The 20,969-nt window shown below is 44.3% G+C and overlaps 1 protein-coding gene across 1 annotated transcript in view; it reads left to right on the plus strand.

Moving 5' to 3' along the window:
• The window catches only part of LOC137433168 (uncharacterized), a 182,872-nt gene that overhangs the window by 101,948 nt on the left and 59,955 nt on the right, over positions 1–20,969 (plus strand). The window contains exons 7-9 of the mRNA XM_078782663.1: positions 805–975; positions 1,247–1,351; positions 13,737–13,862. Coding sequence (XP_078638789.1) covers positions 805–975; positions 1,247–1,351; positions 13,737–13,862 — 402 coding nt within the window. The remainder of the gene's footprint in view (positions 1–804; positions 976–1,246; positions 1,352–13,736; positions 13,863–20,969) is intronic.

A 20,969-nucleotide genomic window follows, 5' to 3' on the forward strand; every position in this document is an offset into this window, starting at 1 on the left:
AGTTCGTTTATTTTTCAAGATATTTCGCTCACAAGGTTCAGACATATATATGGTGGTGGCCATCTTGGATTTTGACGTGGGGACCCAATTTTCAATAGCGTTCTTCCTTATGCCGAGAAACACCCACACACCAGATTAGAAGTTGGTACTTCGCTTATTTTTGAAGATATTCCGCTCACAAGGTTCAGACATACATGGCGTCAGACAGACATGGCGGCGGCCATCTTGGATTTTGACATGGCGACCTAATTTTCAATAGGGTTCTTCCATATGCCTAGTTTCACCCACACACCAAATTAGAATTCTGTCCTTCGCTTATGCACGCACGCACGCACGGACGCACGCACAGACAGACGCACACACACACGGACGGAGGGGAAAACCATAGTCCCCCTTTCGCTCCGCGGTGCGACGGGGGACAATAAATTTGACTTCACTCTTCCAATACTTATGGAAGACACTGTATAGTTTCCGTTTAACTTATTCATGTACCTTGTCCAAAACATTTCTTTGTTTGCTTGAAACAATAATTCCTCAAAGTTAAAACTGCCAAAGTACAATATGCAGTCTGCAAATTGTCATTGAAAGTTTTGCTGTGTACTGTTTGTATATTGCCGATTTCATCACTTTGGTCTTAGGGCGATCCTGTGTAATAGCTTGTTATTTGGGCTCGACTTGTATAATGTGAGACACCACATAACATGAAGGGTACTTTGAGCAAACACCTCATTTCCAACACCCAATATGTCATTAGTGATGTCAGACAAGAGATTTGTGTATTAAAGTGGGTGTTACTGTGAACAGGGAGAGCAGGCAGTGCAGGCCTTACGATGGGCCCGCACAGACTGCGAGACCGAGCGGCGCCAGAGCCAACGCTTGCGCCGAGACAGAGACTTGAAGCCCAGCTCTTCAACCATGATCGATCTTGAACGACAAAATGCAAAGCTACAAGCCCAACTATGTCAGCTTTCAGAAGTAATGAATTAATAAGCATTTCTGCTGACACTTCATGTTTACTTTCTTCATTTTATCTTTAATTTCTCCTTAAACTCCACCTTGCTATGGTGACATTTTTTTTTACCATATAATAACATGGCACATTCGATCTCCCTCCCATCCTCCTGCCCCCATATAGTCTCCATAGTATTTGATTCTGAATAATATTTACTTTCCTGGATCCTTCATCCTTAATTATATCCTGCTTTCTATTGTTATTACTCATTTGATATTCCTTTACCTCTTCCAGGACTTCAATTCACAACAAAATAGCAACACAAAAGAGCAAGAGCTGCTTGATCAACTGTTCAACCTTCGACAGGAGCTCCAGAATACCGAGGAGCTTCGGGATCAGGTGAATGAATAGATTATAGTATTTTTTGTTTATTATTATCGTTCTCAAGACCGAACTCTCTTATCTGTCTCCCTCTTCCAAATCCTGGTGGCGTCTGGTCAAATCTGTTTCTGGTGTTTGTTCCCCCTCCATCCCCTCCCTCACCTCAAATGGCTACACGGCTGACTCCGCACGTGAAAAAGCTGAATGCCTCAACTCTGTGTTTGCCTCTAAATCTTGTGTCCAAAACCCAGCCCTCTCTGTACCCACCGTACCCAGTCGTACCCAGTTGCCCCTGGACTCTGTGACCTTTCCTCCTGACAAGGTGGAAAAGTTTCTGTCAACCCTCGACTCTGATTCTGCAACTGGACCTGATGGCATCAGCCCACGGGTCCTAAAATCCTGTTCTTCCGCTCTTTCACTCCCTCTCTCTGTTCTCTTCACCCTTTCTTTTGCTCAAGGTCATCTGCCATCTGCTTGGAAATCAGCCAACATCACCGCTTTGCACAAAAAATGTGCAAAAACAGATCCTAGCAACTACAGATCAATCAGCCTTCTCCCAATTATCAGCAAAGTCATGGAATCCATCATTGCCTCGGATATGAAATCTTTCCTCTTCTCCAATGGCTTGATCTCTGATCATCAATTTGGTTTCAGACCTGGTCACTCTACTCTGGACATGCTGCTTCTGCTTTCTCAACAATGGATGGAGGTCCTCAATGCCAAACTGGAAATTAGAGCTGTCTCACTTGACATATCACGTGCCTTCGATACGGTCTGGCACCCCGCTCTGCTCACCAAACGCTCCTCCTTTGGTATCCATGGAAATCTCCACGCATGGCTGGTGGACTTCCTCTCTAGTCGTAGTCAACGTGTGGCCCTGAATGGGTTTCTCTCATCTCCTCTTCCTGTTCAGGCTGGAGTTCCCCAAGGCAGTGTTATGGGCCCTGTGCCTTTTCTGGTCTTCATCAATGATCTCTCTGACTCTCTTGAAAATCCTCTCTATCTCTGTGCTGATGACTCTACTCTCTGTCGCTCCATTCCTCATCCCTCAAATCGGCAGTCTGCAGCCTCCTCACTCTCTGCAGACCTGGACAAAATTACAGACTGGGCAAACAAGTGGAACATGTCTTTCAATCCTGACAAACCTAACACTCTTACGATGTCTCTCCGAAAAGACCGACTGGACAACCCTCCCATCCACTTTCTGAATAATCCTCTCCAATAAGTTCTGTCACTCAAGCTTTTGGATCTCACTATCTGCCATGATCTTTCCTGGGAAAACCACATTTCAAATCTGGCCTCCAAAGCCAGTCGCCGACTGGGCATCCTCTGTCGTGCAAAGTCCTTCCTTGGCACACCTGAGCTCCTCACCACATACAAGGCTTTCATCCGCAGCTCAATGGAATACTGCTCTCCCCTCTGGGCTGGTGCTCCTGCCTCACACCTAGCTCGTCTTCACGCTGTTGAAACCAAAGCGTTCAGAATCATTGGAATCTCCTGCGATGAAGCTAACTCCAAGGGCCTTTCACTCACTCACCGCAGGCAGGTTGGTGGTCTTTCCGTCTTCTACCGACTCCTCTCCGGCCTTGCCCCTCCCCCCCCCCCCCCCCCCCCCAGCTCTCTCTGGGCTCTGTCCCCCAAATATTCCTACAGGTCGCACAAGATCTGCCTGCAACCCTCTTATGGTTAAACTGCCAAAATCAAGACTCTCTGCTCACCTTCACTCCTTCATTCCTCTTTTCTCCCACCTCTGGAACAAACTCCCTCACTCTCTTCAATCCCACTCCCCCGTCCAGGTCTTTAAAACAGCTGTTCACCACCATCTCTTATCTTCCCCTATCCAAAACCTTGATCTTTTCTACACCCGCTAATTTCACCCCAAATCCACTTTTTTGAAATACCAACTTCTTTCCTGGAAGTCCTTGGTGTCCTTGTGTTTTATACTTCTCCCACCCCCCATCCCCTTCCCACGCCTCCTCCCCCCAAGCCCTCTCCCTCCCACTCATCTCCCGATGTCCCTGCTCTCAAATGTTGTGTTTGTATGCTTCCCCTTCTCTCCCCATCTTGTCTACCGCTCCCTCTTTTTATATATTTTGTTTGTCTGTTTGATTTGTTTGCGTGATAAATGTTAGCTCTTTCACGAGCCTCGATTCTGTATACAACAACAACAACAACAACAACAAAAAAATCAGTCATTCCAGGTTTTTCACTCGGTATAAAGTGGGATAAGTTACGGGCATTAAATGTTTATCATTCGAGTTCCTGGTTCATTGCAGTCAGACAAATGACAAACTCAATGCTTTATTCTAGCTTCCTAACAATATGATTGCTTTTTTGTACCTCCGCCAACGAAATATCCGGAGGCATTATGTTTTCAGATTGTCCGTCTGTCTGTCCGTCCGTCTGAGATAGGTTTTCGTTATCACAATTACTTGAGAACGGCTGAGGGAATCTTAGTCAAACTTGGTGCAGGTATGTATAATGAGGTGAAGATGAACTGATTAGATTTTGGGGTCACGAGGTCAAAGGCCAAAGGTCAGAGGTCATGTTTGGTAAAAATCCTGTTACCACAATAACTTGTGAACCAGTGATTGGATTCTGACCAAATTTGGTACAATTATGTATTACTAGCTGAATGCACCCGGCGTTGCCCGGGTTCTTTTTGAATGAATTTAATCTTCTCTGCATAGGCCTGTCGCGAGCCCAGTATCAGTTAGTGCTCAACGATTCCTTGTTCTTTCTTCTGTCGGGCCCCACGAGAGAGAATTTTGAAAGCATGTGTTGCAATCCGTCAGATATTCCTATTAAGTGCATAAGTTGTACTTCAAGAGAATTTTGAAAGAAGAAGAAGATTTATTGTGAAATGGGCCCAGCCCGGCCGAGGCGGCCTCGCCACCTAGCCTATAACCTTCCAGGGGCCCGTCCCGACATTTTTTGTTTCAGAGGTTTCCTCCTATCTTTCACCGTTCAGGAGATTAGTGCGTGCAGACAAATAAACAAACAAACAAAAACTTTCTTTTATATGGCAAGACAAGATACAGTCACGTGAAAAAGTAAGTACACCCCATGTAAAGTTTTGACTTTTTGTCCCCCGTCGCACCGAGGAGCGAAAGGGGGACTATGGTTTTCCCCTCCGTCCGTGTGTCCGTCCGTCCGTCCGTGCGTGCGTGTGTGTGTGCGGGCGTGCGTGCGTGCGTATGTACATGCATGCGTGCGTGCGTAAGCGAAGGACCGCATTCGAATTTGGTGTGTGGGTGCAACCCACGTCAAAATCCAAGATGGCCACCGCCATGTATGTCTGATGCCATGTATGTCTGAAACTTGTGAGCGGAATATCTTGAAAAATAAGCGAAGTACCAACTTCTAATCTGGTGTGTGGGTGTACCTAAGCATACGGAAGAACGCTATTGAAAATTGGGTCGCCATGTCAAAATCCAAGATGGCCGCCACCATATACATGTCTGAACCTTGTGAGTGAAATATCTTGAACAATAAGCGAAGTACCAACTTCTAATCTGGTGTGTGGGTGTATCTAGGCACAAGGAAGAACGCTGTTGAAAATTGGGTTGCCACGTCAAAATCCAAGATGGCGGCCACCATATATATGTCTGAACCTTGTGAGCGAAATATCTTGAAAAATAAGCGAAGTACCAACTTCTAATCTGGTGTGTGGGTGTATCTAGGCATAAGGAAGAGCGCTATTGAAAATTGGGTCACCACGTCAAAATCCAAGATGGCCGCCACCATATATATGTCTGAACCTTGTGAGCGAAATATCTTGAAAAATAAGGGAAGTACCAACTTCTAATCTGGTGTGTGGGTGTATCTAGGAATAAGGAAGAACGCTATTGAAAATTGTGTCGCAACGTCAAAATCCAAGATGGCCGCCACCATATATATGTGTGAACCTTGTGAACGAAATATCTTGAAAAATAAACGCACTACTAACTTCTAATCTGGTGTGTGGGTGTATCTACGCATAAGGAAGAACGCTATTGAAAATTGGGTTGCCACGTCAAAATCCAAGATGGCGGCCACCATATATATGTCTGAACCTTGTGAGCGAAATATCTTGAAAAATAAGCGAAGTACCAACTTCTAATCTGGTGCGTGGGTGTATCTAGGCATAAGGAAGAGCGCTATTGAAAATTGGGTCACCACGTCAAAATCCAAGATGGCCGCCACCATATATATGTCTGAACCTTGTGAGCGAAATATCTTGAAAAATAAGGGAAGTACCAACTTCTAATCTGGTGTGTGGGTGTATCTAGGAATAAGGAAGAACGCTATTGAAAATTGTGTCGCAACGTCAAAATCCAAGATGGCCGCCACCATATATATGTGTGAACCTTGTGAACGAAATATCTTGAAAAATAAACGCACTACTAACTTCTAATCTGGTGTGTGGGTGTATCTACGCATAAGGAAGAACGCTATTGAAAATTGGGTCGCCACGTCAAAATCCAAGATGGCCGCCGCCATGTATGTCTGAACCTTGTGAGCGAAATATCATATCATAGCATGTTTTCTGCGTCTTCCACTTTGTCAACTCACATCACTTCCCCGACGGGGGACCTAGGTGTAACGCTTGTTCAACATATTTCAACATACAGCTATTTGATCTTCATTTCAACAATATTGATAGATAAAGGTGATATAATATAACAAATATCATGAAACATTTACATTTTGTAGTCCATTGTGTAATTTAAATAAACATAAATGCAAATTTTGCATGTGGAAAAAGTAAGTACATCCTTACATTTATCACTACTTCAAATACCTAAAGTTAGACTCAGGTGCACCAGCTCAGGTGCAAATGATTAGAACATCGTAAGAGAGGATCTTGGAGGAACCTGTCTTATTTAAACTTCAGACATTTAGTTTGGTTTGCTCTTTGTTGTTGAAGTGTACCGGTGTGTACTCCGGTTTAGAATAGGTACACCGTATCCCTGCATGTCGTCAGAGGCGACTAAAGGGGTTGGCGTCAGGAAGGGCATCCGGCCATAAAAACATTGCCTCAAAAAGAGAACTATGACAATTACGACTACATATGGGCAGGGTACAGCCCGAAGTACCCCATGGGGGACCCCACTCCCTCTCGTCAAAACTCAAGGTGGGGAACCTGATCGAAGCAAGGGTGGAAATCATTCCATTTATGACGACGAAACGTCTGATGCCCGACGTGGAGATCGGTTTCTGAGGTTTGGGACATGGAATGTAGGGACAATGACAGGGAGATCAGGAGAAGTGGTGGAAGTATTGGTCAGAAGAAGAGTGGACATATGTTGTGTGCAGGAGATGAGATTGAAGGGAAGTGGTATGAGAATGGTGAAGTGTGGGCAGGGACAGAAATACAAGTTTGTGTGGCAAGGGGCGGAGGGCGTGAATGGTGTTGGTGTCCTGTTTTCTGAGGAGTTTGTAGACAGTGCGGTGAGTGTGACTAGAGGGAGTGAAAGGTTGATGATGGTGAAAATGATGATTGGAAAGCTCTTGGTGAACATCATCTCGGGATATGCTCCGCAGGTTGGTCGGAGCGATGAAGAGAAGGACAAGTTCTGGTGTGCTATAGAGAAGCTGTTTGGGAAACGTGAAAGATGAGGAAGTTGTTGTGGTAGGAGGAGACCTAAATGGACATGTGGGAAGGAGTATGGATGGTTTTGAGGGAGTTCATGGGGGTTACAGATATGGTGTGAGAAATGGAGAAGGTGAAAGGATTTTGGAGTTTGCTGATGGAGCTGATTTGTTGATTTGTAATACTCAGTTCCAGAAAGAGGATAATAAGCTTGTTACATACACGTGAGGTGGGTCGACGACAACCGTTGACTACGGTGAAAGATGCGAGGAGAGCTCGGCGGGTGAAGTACCAACCGAGAATAAAGGTGTGGAGGTTGAAAGAGGTGACAGTGAGGGAGGCATTCAAAGAGAGGCAGAGTATGGTCGAGGATGATGTGGTTGAGCTTGAAAGTGGTTGGATGTCAATGAAAGATAGTCTGTTGGGAGCCGTTGGTGAGGTATGTGGATGGACAAAAGGACCACCGAGGCACTCGGAAACATGGTGGTGGGATGATGAAGTTGGAAAGAAGATTGACGAGAAGAGGAAGAAGTTCAAGGAGTGGCAGAAGGCGAAGGGTATGGGGGCAGAAAAGGCAGAGCATGAAAGTTATAAGGCAGCCAAGAAGGCTGCAAAGAAAGAGGTAGCAAAGGCACAGGAGGCATGTAGGAAAATGTTGGGAGAACGCTTGGATTTGGAAGAGGGTCAGAGTGCGGTATTGAGGATTGCAAAGCAGATAGCGAAAGAGAGGTGTGATGTGATGGGGGTGAGTTGCTTGAAGGATGAAGTGGAACAAATCGTTGTTTACCCAGATGGAATTAAAGGAAGATGGAAGAGACATATGGAAATACTGTTGAATGCAGAGAATCAATGGGATGGCAACATAGAGAGTAACCCAGTTTTAGGACCGGCAGAGAAGATAACCGAGAAGGAAGTTGAGGAAGCGATAAAAGCAATGAAGAGTAGAAAAGCGGGAGGGCCGACGGGAGTTGTGGGAGATATGTTGAAGGCAGCGGGAAATTGGGGTGTGAAGAGAATGACAGAGATCTGCAATCTGGTCGTGAAAGAAGGCCGCATTCCAGTGGATTGGGAACTGAGTACCCTCGTCCGTCTATACAAGGGGAAAGGTGACCCTCTGGACTGTGGCTCGTATCGAGCGATAAAATTATTGGAGCATGGAATGAAGGTATTAGAAAGGGTGTTGGAGAGGAGGATAAGGAAGAAAGTGAAGATTGACGAAATGCAGTTTGGATTTATGCCAGGAAGAGGAACGACAGACGCACTTTTTATTGTGAGGCAGTTGCAGGAGAAGTATTTGGAGAAGAGGAAGAAGTTGTTTCTTGGGTTTGTTGATCTGGAGAAAGCATTCAATAGGGTTCCACGTGAAGTAGTGACATGGGCATTGAGGAAGCTAGGAGTGGAGGAATGGTTGATCAGAGTAGTGATGGCAATGTACAAAAGAGCGCGCACAGCTGTAAGGACGAAGGACGGGAACAGTGGTGAGTTTGAGGTGAAGGTGGGAGTGCATCAGGGGTCGGTACTAAGTCCACTACTATTTGTAGCTGTGATGGAGGTGCTTGCTCAGAACGTAAAGGAGGGTTTACCGTGGGAGTTGTTGTATGCAGATGATCTGGTGTTGATTGCAGAAAGTATGTATGGACTGAAAAGATGAACAAGTGGAAGGAATGTATGAAGACAAAAGGTCTGAAGGTGAATATCGGAAAAACGAAGGTGATGGCGAGTGGTAAAGCATGTAGTGAGGTGGAAAGAACTGGGAAGTGGCCGTGTGCTGTGTGCAGGAAGGGTGTCGGAGTGAATTCCTTTCAATGTACAATGTGCGCTGAGTGGGTTCATCAAAAATGTAGTGGTTTGAGAGGGTCATTAACCAGTGTGGCAGCTACATTCAAGTGTAATGTGTGCACAGAGGGAGCTGCAGATGGAGGAAATGTTGAGTTGGATCTTGGAGATGGCGTGAAGCTGGAAGGTGTGAAAACATTTTGTTACCTAGGAGACATGCTGAATGGAGAAGGTGGATCAGACTCGGCAACGGTTGCTTGAGTGAGATGTGCATGGAAGAAGTTTCGGGAACTGAGTGGCGTGCTGACGAGGAGGGGAGTGTCGTTGAAGCTGAAGGGAAAGGTGTGTGCTGCATGTGTGAGAAGTGTTATGAATTATGGGAGTGAGACATGGGTAATGAACGTAGAGCAGCAACGAAGGCTGGAAAGGGTGGAAATGCGAATGGTTCAGTGGATGTGTGGAGTATCGTTGTGAGAGAGAAAGACAAATGATGAATTGCGAAAGATGATGGGAATAGAGCCTGTGATGGATGCTGTGAAGAGAAACAGGTTGAGATGGCTTGGTCATGTGTTGAGGAAGGATGAAAGTGACTGGTTGAGAAGAGTGATGGAATTGAATGTAGAAGGAAGTAGAGGACAGGGAAGACCGAGAAAGACTTGGCAAAAGATGGTCGAAGAAGAAATGCGGGCAAGGGGGTTAACAAGGGGAGATGCAGAAAATAGGGCAAAATGGAGAACATTGTCATGGGGACCGCAAGGCTAACCCCCGCTCTTGCAGGGAAAATGGCCTTAAAATGCCTGTTGTTGTTGTTGTTGTTGTTGTTTGTTGTTGAAGTGTGCGGCGTCACCATGCCGAGATCAAAAGAGCTCTCTGAGGCCTTCAGAAAGAAGGTTTTCGATGCCTACGAGTCTGGGAAGAGATTTAAAAAGATCTCCAAACAATTTGAAATCAATCATTCGACTGTCCGGAAGATCATCTACAAGTGGAGAAGATTCCAAACAACTGCCAACTTGTTCAGGCCAGGCCGCCCCAGCATGTTCAGCCCGAGAGCAGACCGCAAGATGCTGAAAGAAGTCTCTAAGAACCCCAGAATGTCATCACGGGACCTACAGGTAGCTCTTGCCACTGTTGATGTCAAAGTGCACGAGTCTCCCATTAGAAAGGGGCTCCAAAATTTGATCTACATGGGAGGTGTGCCAGGAGGAAACCTTTGCCTTCCAGAAAGAACATCAGGGCAAGACTAAAGTTTGCCAATGAACACCTAGGCAAAGACCTGCACGTCGGGAACAATGTGCTCTGGACAGATGAGTCAAAGGTAGATCTATTTGGCCACAGTACCAGAAGACATGTTTGGCGAAAACCAAAGACAGCATTTGACCACAAGAACCTGATACCAACTGGAAAGCATGGTGGTGGAAATATTATGGTTTGGGGCAGCTTTGCTGCATCAGGGCCTGGGCAGCTCACCATCATAGAATCCACTATGAATTCTTCATTGTACCAGAGGGTGCTTGAGGATAATGTGAGGCCATCTGTCGGAAAGTTGAAGCTCAACCGAAGGTGGACCTTGCAACATGACAATGACCCTAAACATACCAGTAAATCCACCAAGGAATGGCTGAAAATAAAGAAATGGAGGGTTCTGGAATGGCCTAGTCAAAGCCCAGATCTAAATCCCATCGAATTGTTGTGGGGGGATTTGAAAGGAGCTGTGCATGCAAGAAACCCCTCAAACATCGCACAGCTGAAAGAATTCTGCATGGAGGAGTGGGCAAAAATTTCTCCCAGTCGATGTCAGAGACTGAATATGAAATGAATGAATGATTGTTTTAAGGCCATTGTCCCCGCTAGAGCGGGGGTTAGCCTTGCGGGTCCCATGACAATCATGGTTCCCTGTTTGAGGCAATGTTTTTATGGCCGGATGCCCTTCCTGGCACCAACCATTAGTCGCCTCTTATGATGCGCAGGGATACGGTGTACCTATCCTAAACCGGGGTACACACCGGCATCATTCATCCCAGCAAGCTGGTACTCAATTTGCCAACCTCAGAAGGATGCAGGCTGAGTCAACCCCCCTGGTGTTAATTTAGCGATCGACCGGGATTCAAACCCAGGATTCTTGAATCCCAAGCCGGCACCCTAACCGCTAAGCCAACACCAGGCATGTCAGAGACTGGTAGACAGTTATAAGAAACGTCTACTTGAGGTTGTTTCTGCCAAAGTGGGCAATACCACCTATTAGAGCCGAGGGTGTACTTACTTTTCTACATGCGAAATTTGCATTTATGTTTATTTAAATTATACAATGGACTACAAAATGTAAATGTTTCATGATATTTGTTGTATGATATCACCTTTATCTATCAATATTGTTGAAATGAAGATCAAATAGCTCTATGTTGAAATATGTTGAAAAAGTCAAAACTTTACATGGGGTGTACTTACTTTTTCACGTGACTGTAGATGAAGCAACAATGAACTGATTTGATTTTGGGGTCAAGAGGTCAAAGGTCAAATGTCAGACATCCTGTCAGTTAAAAAATCTGTTTCCGAGCCAACTTGTGAACCAGTCATGGGATTTTCACCAAACTTGGTATAATTATATATTACGATGCAAAGATAAAGCTTCGATTTTGGGGTCAAGAGGTCAAAGATCAGAGGTCATGGTAAGTTTTTATATTTTGCTTTTGGCACATCCACAAAGTGTGTACACAGGGGGAGGGAGTGGGTGTTGTGTATTGAGATAATTGAAAGTGAAAACATGTGGAGAAGGTGGTGAGATGCAAAAGATAAGAGAGCCTGAGGGAGTGTGGTGGAAGTGGAGAAAGAAGGGCAAAGAGGTTTGGCGCAGGAAATGGAGTAAGAGAAGAGAGTATGAATAACTGCCATTTTTGAATGCATAACAGATAGATGGCCTGTCTGCTCAATGTACATTTACTGTCATATCTTTATACCATTCAAATGTATATTTTTGCCATTTATATTGTTGCCGTTTTGGGAAACCGCTAAGAAGTAATGACAACCACTATACAGGTCCCTTCGAATAGTTATTTCATAGCAGAACATTATCTTAGTCCTTTCCCCTTACATGGTTGGGGAGTTGTCATGTCATGTGTTGGGGAGGGAAAGACAGGCCCTCCACTCATAAGGGGATAATTTGCCAGGCAATGCACACAGGCTCAAAGGCACACCATCCAAGCATCATAGTAAAAGTCCCTTCGCCAAAGAGATTCAAAAAGTCCCTTCGAGAGGGCTTGTGGGGGCAGGGTGACAAACTCCACCAATCTGTTGCCTGGAAAACACCCTTGAACAGCCCCCACCCTTGGCAGGGGCCTTATATAAAGGCCTTGGACTTTGTCCTCTCTGCACATGCCTGCATGACGCTCTCTGCTGGACAGAAAGGCCTTGGACTTTGTTCTCTCTGCATGTGCCTGCATGACGCTCTCTGCTGGACAGAAAGGCCTTGGACTTTGTTCGCTCTGCACGTGTTGATCGCTCTCTGTGCACGTGGCTTGCCGGTCGGTTTTCCACTCTGCACGTGCCTGCATGATTCTACCTCTTGGCCGGACCCTCTCTCAGGTCTCTGCACATGCCTGCTCTCTGCCTGCCGGTTTCACTCTGCACGTGGTCATTGGACTTTCTGCACAAGGCCATGACGTACTTTCTTTTTGCACGAGATCAAGATGTGCTCACTCTCCATGTGTCCCTGGCTTACTCCACACAAGATCATGACGTGCTCAGTCTCCACGTGTCCCTGTCTTACTCTGCACGAGATCACGACGTGCTCACTCTCCACGTGGCCCTGGCTTACTCTGCATAAGATCACGATGTGCTCACTCTCCATGTGTCCCTGGCTTACTCTGCACAAGATCACGATGTGCTCACTCTCCACGTGTCCCTGGCTTACTCTGCACGAGATCACGACGTGCTCACTCACCATGTGTCCCTGGCTTACTCTGCACGAGATCAAGACATGCTCACTCTCCACGTGTCCCTGGCTTACTCGGCACGAGATCACGACGAGCTCACTCTCCACGTGTACCTGGCTTACTCTGCACGAGATCATGACATGCTCTCTCCACGTGTTACTGGCTCTTCCATGCACGGTTCCCAACGCACTCGCTCTGCTGAGTTCCCGACACTTTTTCCCTGCTCAAGTTCGTGCTGGGGGTCGTCTTTACCTGCTCGTGGTGCTCTGTGGCGACTTCAAGACAAAGGTCGTCGTGAGGAGGAGCATCGGGTAACGTTGAACCATTTGGTAACAGGATCCTGACGTTTATTTTCTCCTCCCCCACCCCGTGAATGTATGATGGGCGCCCTTGTTTGTCGTGTTTTATTTGTAGTAATCGTCATAAGGTATAGATTAAGCTAAGTTTCTGCCTCTTGTCCCTTTTTCTTTCCTATTGATAAGTTGCACTGTATATATTTGTAAATAAATCGAATCATATTTGTAAACGTTTCCTTACCAACTGTCCGTGAATGTCCTTTCTTTCATTGGTCCGCCATTTCTCGCACCCAAAGTAGTGATCGGCTCATAGCATTAGCCTGGCGGTTACCAAGCGGTTGCTCGGCTGTCCAAATTTCCATCCAGGAACAAAAGTGGTACACTGCCGGAGGGTACATGCTCCGATTGTGACCGTCACGTGGTACAGGTAAGCTATCACGTGACGGACCAATTGGCGTTCGTAGTTGCTGGTTCGCAACCTGCCAAAGTACGAAGTTATTCGTGCTTGGCAGCCTCAGGTCTGGTAAGTTCGGGAGGGAACGGAGGCTAACCCCCTTATAGTAGACCCGAACCCCAGCCCATAACAATATATTTGTTAGGTTGTGCTTGCACCATATGAATAGCTTTATAGCACTGTGCAATGGTTGTATGTCACATCACATCACATCCTCATCCGAATTAGCATTTTTGGTTAAGGACAATGCTTCATGTATTAACTACTCTGATGTCGAGAAAATAATCAATGTATGTATCTTTATTTATATTTATGTAAAAATGAATGGTTCTTTGTTTTGATTACCTGTCATTCTGTCCCTCTACACCTTAAGCTCTTTGAGGAAAAGTCTGCATCAGATATTAAGTCTGAGGCCTTGATTGAAGATTGCTTGGTCCTCCAGAAGCGCATCAAAAGTTTGCATGTAGATCTTTCTGAGGTGGAGAAGGAAAGAGAACAGGTGGGATTAATGTTATACTTATCCATGATATTGTCTTTATTATGTTATACTTACTTGTACTTATCCATCATGTCTCTTATCCATGATAACTGGAATAGCAAAACGTCAACTAGAACAGCACTCGATAGAGCGCATACCTTCACCAGGCTGCACAGTTTATGTTTTGTATCCCACTGATAGGCTGGATCTCGATCCGGACCTGGACCCAAATCTAATCGGCTTGTTCTTGTCACCTAACCAACTCGTCCACCTACTTCTTCATCTACCACCCACAACTTTTGGAAGTTTCATGTTATATGTCATCTTTGGCCCCATCTCTCAATGGTGAAGAATCACTGTCCAGATCCAGATTCAGATCTTCATTAAATAGATTTGTCCTGTGACACACCCAACCTGTCCACCAAATTTCGTTTGAAACCGTCCACAACTTTTTGAGGCATCGTGCTATATATACCAGTTTTAGCCTCGTCACTCAAAGGTGAAGAATCATTAAAATAAATTAAAGGATCAGGATCCGACGGATTCAGACTTTTACCAAAATTGAATGAATTCTTCCTTGTCAGTCACCAAACCTATCCACCAAGTTTCGTCTGAATCCGTTAATGACGTTTTGGGATATCTTGTCCACAGACAGACATACAGCCGAACAGACAGACAGGGGTGAAAACATAACCGCCATCAACCATTGGTGGCGGAGGGAATACCTCACCATACCATCCATACTGCAAGTTATTTTCAACTGAAATATTGAAATGAAATTGTCTTACCAAGTAAGTATATGAATGAATGATCTTTTTAAGACCATTTTTCCCCGCTTGAGCAGGGGTTAGCCTTGCGGGCCCCATGACAATCATGGTTCCCAGTTTGAGGCAATGTTTTTTATGGCCAGATGCCCTTGCTGACGACAACCCTTAGTCGCCTCTTACGATGCGCAGGGATATGGTGTACCTATTCTAAATCGGGGTACACACCGGGATCATTCATCCCAGCAAGCTGGTGCTCAATTTGCCGACCTCGGAAGGATGACAGGCTGAGTCAGTGAGTCAACCCCCCTTGCGTTAATTCAGCGATCAATCGGGATTCAAACTCAGGATCCTAAGATCCCAAGCCTGTGCCCTAACCGCTAAGCCAACACCAGGCTTAATCTTACCAAGTAGATAACAAATCCAAAACTATATCAAAATGACTTTTAAACTGCCGTAATGTTACATAATCAGAAGTTGTTTGAGTGGTTTAATTGGTATATCTGTGAGCACGCAGTGGCTCCACAATGATCTTAGATCAACTGGCCTACCAGTTCCACCTTTATTGGGGGCAATCAGGATGAGTGCAGACTTGTGACTTCTTCAGGATGAACCATGTATACCATGAACTATCTAAATAATCAAAAGGAACCAGGCTCTATTTTTACTAGTAATAAGTGTCCACAACCATCATTGACGATGTTGTGGAATGTTGACTGAGGCCCTCACTTTTTTTTTTCTTTTTTTTTCTGCCCTCACCTTTTCACTTTTATTCACTTTAAATTAATTTTCTCTACAACCGCTTGAACGATTACCATGAAACCTTCAACATAGGAGCACCTACCCATGGAATTTTTTAAAGCAAAGTTACATGACGATTGGATGGAAAATGCAGCCAGCATTCCAAAAAACTGTTTTTGTAGGCTTGGGTTGCAGGGTGTTTCACGTATCAGTAATAAACAGCCTCGACCCCACTTCACTCGACTTCATCCAAATAAATCCAAAAATCAATCACGTTTCTCACATTTGAGAGTGGGGCCACGTGATGCTCACATTTGTAATTGAATGCACCTGGCATTTAAAGAAAAGACGAGAGTAAAAATAGTTGAACAACTTATTGATTTGTTAAAAAAATTCGAATGGGTAAACTAACCATGGATTATATGAACTAGCAATGGTACCCGCCCTATGGGCGGGGTTCAATTGAGAAGCCCAAATGAAAAGGCAAAATATCAGAAATTGAAGGCTGTTTTTATTTTAAACGATTCATATAAACATCCATTGAATCATATCACACGCAAATCATCAAAATCTAAACAGTACATGGCGCCCATTTTGAAAAAAGATTGAACTCTGCAAAACGGAAGCGGCCGCTACACGTCTTTCTCAGTCGCATGTTTATGTGGGAAGAGTGCGTGCCGAATCTGTAACACGGAAGCGGCCGCTACACCTGTTTCTCAGTCGCTTTGCACACGCTGCCATGTTACTTCGGAGCCGCACGTTTATATCGGAAGAGTTCGTCAGGAGTCGATCTACTCTCTCCTTGTATGTAGAATTTCAACAAAAGCCACATCACTGTTCATATCAGTAAATATTATTCCATCGTGTTTGGAAAAACTGGAAAATTGGAAAACTTGGAAAATTGGGAAAAAAATTGAAAAACAATATAGCCTATTTTACTCCAAGGGGTCCCAGGAATACCGACCCAAAATATCGTTGCGATCGGTTCAGCCATATTTGCGGTACCTTCGAACGGACAGACGTACATTTGGTGAATTATAGTAAGATGTAGTTTTAGGGTTGAGAGTGAAGCACAGGATGTCCACAAAGTCAAGTCCAATCCAACCACCAGGGAAGTTCTCACTTCTACATGTTTCACTATATCTGCACTTTATAGTTTATATGCATGAAGATAGTGGGGCAGATTTGTGAAATGATTGTGGGTTTTGTGGTAAAAGCACCAAAATTGGCATATATGATGTTAAGGACCTACTAATTGATTTTAGATATAGTACCAAGCAGGATTTTTTCCGAGAAGCCCATAAAGTGGAAAAATCCAAAATGGCCGCCGGCCGATTCGAAATATCTGTTAATTGTCATATCTTTATGAATACTCAACGCAGAAACCTGAATGAAGTGTCTTTTTGTATGTTTCTGTCCATGACGAATCCAATGGAACCATTATTTGCTTTGAAAAATGCATATAAATCAATATAATGGTCAATTTCAGGTTGAAATTCAAGATCGCCACCATTCGATTTGTCGATATCTAGCAAATGTCATATTATACACAGTAATTCATATCACACCATGGATGAAGTATGTTGTAGATTTATTCACATATGTCAGACAAAATGGCACCACTAATTAAGAAAAGCTGAATTCATAGTGACCAATGGCAATGCCAAGTTCTATGATATCGACCAGATACATAAACAGTCGACTTTACTTTATCATTTATACTACGAGTTGCAAATTCTAAATCATATTAAGATGGAGGAAAAAATACCACACAAACTAAGTAACATATTATATAGATCTACACATTTGTATCCAATGCATATATACTCTATGCATTATACATTAAATAACACTTCCCATACCATACATCATTACATTGTTGCCGATTACTTTGAACAACACCATGAATTTTGCACTTTTCAAGTTTCTGCTGGTTCATTTATAGAATATTTACCCAGCGTCGAGCCTTAAACATATTCACACTTCTGTGTTGATTATGACATGTTGGACATTGGGTTTAGATATTAAGTAGTACTTAATAAGTACACTCTGGCTGAAACATTTCCCTCAGTGCGAAAATGTGTATGGTTTTTCTCGAGTGTGGATGTTTATGTTACATTGAAACAACTATTAGTTGCTCTCATTGTGGTCACAATTACCACTGCAACGACAGAGTGATGTACATTTAAGAGCAGCTCTAACACACTTGCATAGTCCCCTACAACCTTTCTGGCACCCACACCTGAGCAACTCGGAACAAGATGCCACTGCCTCTGGTAATACCGTCCATAATGGTTGCCAACCCTGTGTGGCACTCTTCTGCCAGCCACATGTCTGGTGATGGAAGTACTGGACAACGGACAAGTGCCTGTCCCCACACATGTCCACCTTGGTATACTGCCCGTTTTGTGTGCTGTAACAGTGCTCCTCTGGTGGGTGATATGGTGTCGATGGACCTCGCTTTTGTAGTGAAGATGTGTTTCCTAGCTGAATCAACGTTAGATTCTGTGCATGTGCGGTCGTACAACAGGACGACATACTTCTCGAGCACAGACATGCAATCATTGAGCGACGTCGGGTCCGTTAGCAAGGTAGAGATTACTGGTGTCACTTCAGTGAAGGACTTCCATGTGTCGAACGCAGTCTTTTTCCCCCGACCAGCGAATGACGACACCGTATCACAACCAGTGAAGGCGTGAAACATAGGAAGTGCACATGCCTTCTCACTACCAAGCTCAGTGGCGATATCGTGGGCAGGAATGTACCTCAGGTGCTTTCCAGTGCCAAAAGCAACCCAAATTTCAGTGTTTTCAAGGCGTGCCACAGTAGACACTGCCAGGACGAGCACGTCTGTATCCACAGTACGCAACATGATTCGGCGATACCCTCTCCTTGCTGCATCAACTGTATGAAGGAGCATCCGTGTGTCTGCCTCATGCGTACATGGTGCTAGAGATGAGATGTCCTGGTGAACTCTTGTGCAGAGCACATTCTGACCGCATGTTATATACACATCCTTTTCTGCAGAAAGATGTTCTACAACCTAAATTGGCAAAGAAAAGAAGCTAGATTAAATTTCATGTCATTGATATTGTGTAGTTTACAATCGATTCTACATGTATATGGTTTTTTAAAAGCCAGTGAAATACTGAAAGCTTACCTGGTGTGCCAAGAAGTCGAATAGTTCTGTCTTGTTGTCTGCCAATCTCAAGAACTCTTGCCAATTTCCTGGGATCATGTTGGATGGTGCAACACGCCGCCGAACACCTTTTCCTCGATTCTCTCTCGCAGTGGTCTTCAGACTCTCTTCCAGGTACACATCCCAAATTATGTCAATTCTCATCACGTTGCGCAGCTGTGCTTTGACATAAGGCAGAAATACTTGTGTAGCATATTCTTGGAACGTTTTGATGCCAATGGGCCTGAGCATGTTGATGATTGCAGCACCATCCAATATGATGACATCAACTAATGGGGCATCCCCACATGATGTGCAGCACCTTTCCAGACATTCAACAAGATCAGACTTCGACCCAAACCTTAGTTTTCCCAGCTGCGACAATGACGGAGGGTAGGCATGATTCTCATGCTGGAAGAAATTGTCCAAGTCTCCATCACGGGTTTGACAGGCAATGTACAGTCTGGAAAACAATGCACAGTCACTCTTGAGTGATGTCACGATCTGTTTCGCTTTAGACGGAACTCGACATGGTGGTCGGCTGAACAAAGGCATCTGATTTTTACATATGGGATCAGATACTGGTGTAATTCGCTCCATCACTCGCTCAGTCACGTACTTGTCATACTGTTCCTGGCCTGTCTTCTCTATCGCACGCACAGTTTGGACAACAGCTGGATCAGCAACATCTCGGCTGTCAAGTACCAGGAGGTCATCACTCTCTTCCATGAATGGATTTCCCATGTCTTCTATTACTCGAACAAGAGCAGCAGTCTCCTTAGCAAATGCGACTTGTGCCGAAGCAGTATGCTCGTGGTTAGGTCGATATTCTCCTTTACACCATCTTCTGTCTTCCTGCTGCTGGCATTGTATAATTTGACAAGGCAATTTGAGTGGTACTTCGCTTCCTGGGCCACAAGGTCACGAGGACTGATTTTCGCAATCAACCTTTGATCCTGTATTTTTAGTGCACATTGCCTAACCCTATGTGTTAGTTTTGGTGTCATCGCTTCATGCAGAGGCGCCATCTCCGTTCCAGATTCATCACAGAAGAAGCATTTTGAATCTTCTGGAGAATCTCTGTGTTCAGCCTGCCTTAACATGTATGGTATTTCTCCAGGGGTATTGGTACATGCAGTTGGAAGTGAAGCTAGTTCAACTCTGGCGAGACGACTGGCACAGCACTTCAAGCGGCATGATGCATGCCATTGGGCATGATTGCGTGCCAGTGTGTGTCCAATACCGTCTCCTTCATCAAGCCTACTTATGTCGATAGGTAATGGCTGGCTGTCCAAATTGAGAAAACTGTTCAAGTTATCACCGAGAGTATGATATCCAGCACCGACGTCAGGACGTTTTGATTTGGCTGGACAGTTCAATGGTTTGTCTGAACGTTCCTGGCATAAAGCACAAAGACTCCAGTCAATAGGTTCATTTGTGGCCGCAGGTGATCTTAATGTCTCTCTATGAACAAGCTTGCACTTCTTGCGTGTCGACATGATTTCAGTCACTTCTGTTCAGTCACCTATAACGAAAAAAACATTAATATTATAACGACAATAACCTATTTCGTTTTCCCACACCTAATTACTACAAGATCCTGCAAGGCACGATGGACAATCTAAGCCAAACGATGATGCAATGAGGTGAGGGTATCATTGTATTCCTCCTGTTTGGAAAGACATATTCATACGATATACATATTTTGGGGAAGATATGACACTCGGTATGGGTGCCGCATGACACAAATCACAACCATGTTATTGTTTTTTTTATTGATGGTGCGACTGTGGCTGAAATATGTATACTGTCTAATATATAAAATACACTTCATCCATGGTGTGATATGAATTACTGTGTATAATATGACATTTGCTAGATATCGACAAATCGAATGGTGGCGATCTTGAATTTCAACCTGAAATTGACCATTATATTGATTTATATGCATTTTTCAAAGCAAATAATGGTTCCATTGGATTCGTCATGTACAGAAACATACAAAAAGACACTTCATTCAGGTTTCTGCGTTGACTATTCATAAAGATATGACAATTAACAGATATTTCGAATCGGCCGGCGGCCATTTTGGATTTTTCCACTTTGTGGGCTTCTCGGAAAAATTCCTGCTTGGTACTATATCTAAAATCAATTAGTAGGTCCTTAACATCATATATGCCAATTTTGGTGCTTTTACCACAAAACCCACAATCCTTATGGATATTTACACAAATCTGCCCCACTAAGATGCAATCTCTTGTGTACAGTTTTGTTTTTTATATTATAATTTTCCCATAGCTTTGGATTCATTTGAAGCAACTTTTACTTCTTTTTTTTTTTTTTTTTTAAACTTCAAATATACCCTCCTAATCTGGATTCCCATTGTTTTGCCATTCTACAAAGCAGCATGTACAGTACTTATTAAATGTGTTTTATTGTGTCATA

Source organism: Myxine glutinosa, chromosome 1, assembly GCF_964187855.1.
Source record: "Myxine glutinosa chromosome 1, kmMyxGlut1.1, whole genome shotgun sequence".
NCBI classification, from domain to species: Eukaryota; Metazoa; Chordata; class Myxini; order Myxiniformes; family Myxinidae; genus Myxine; species Myxine glutinosa.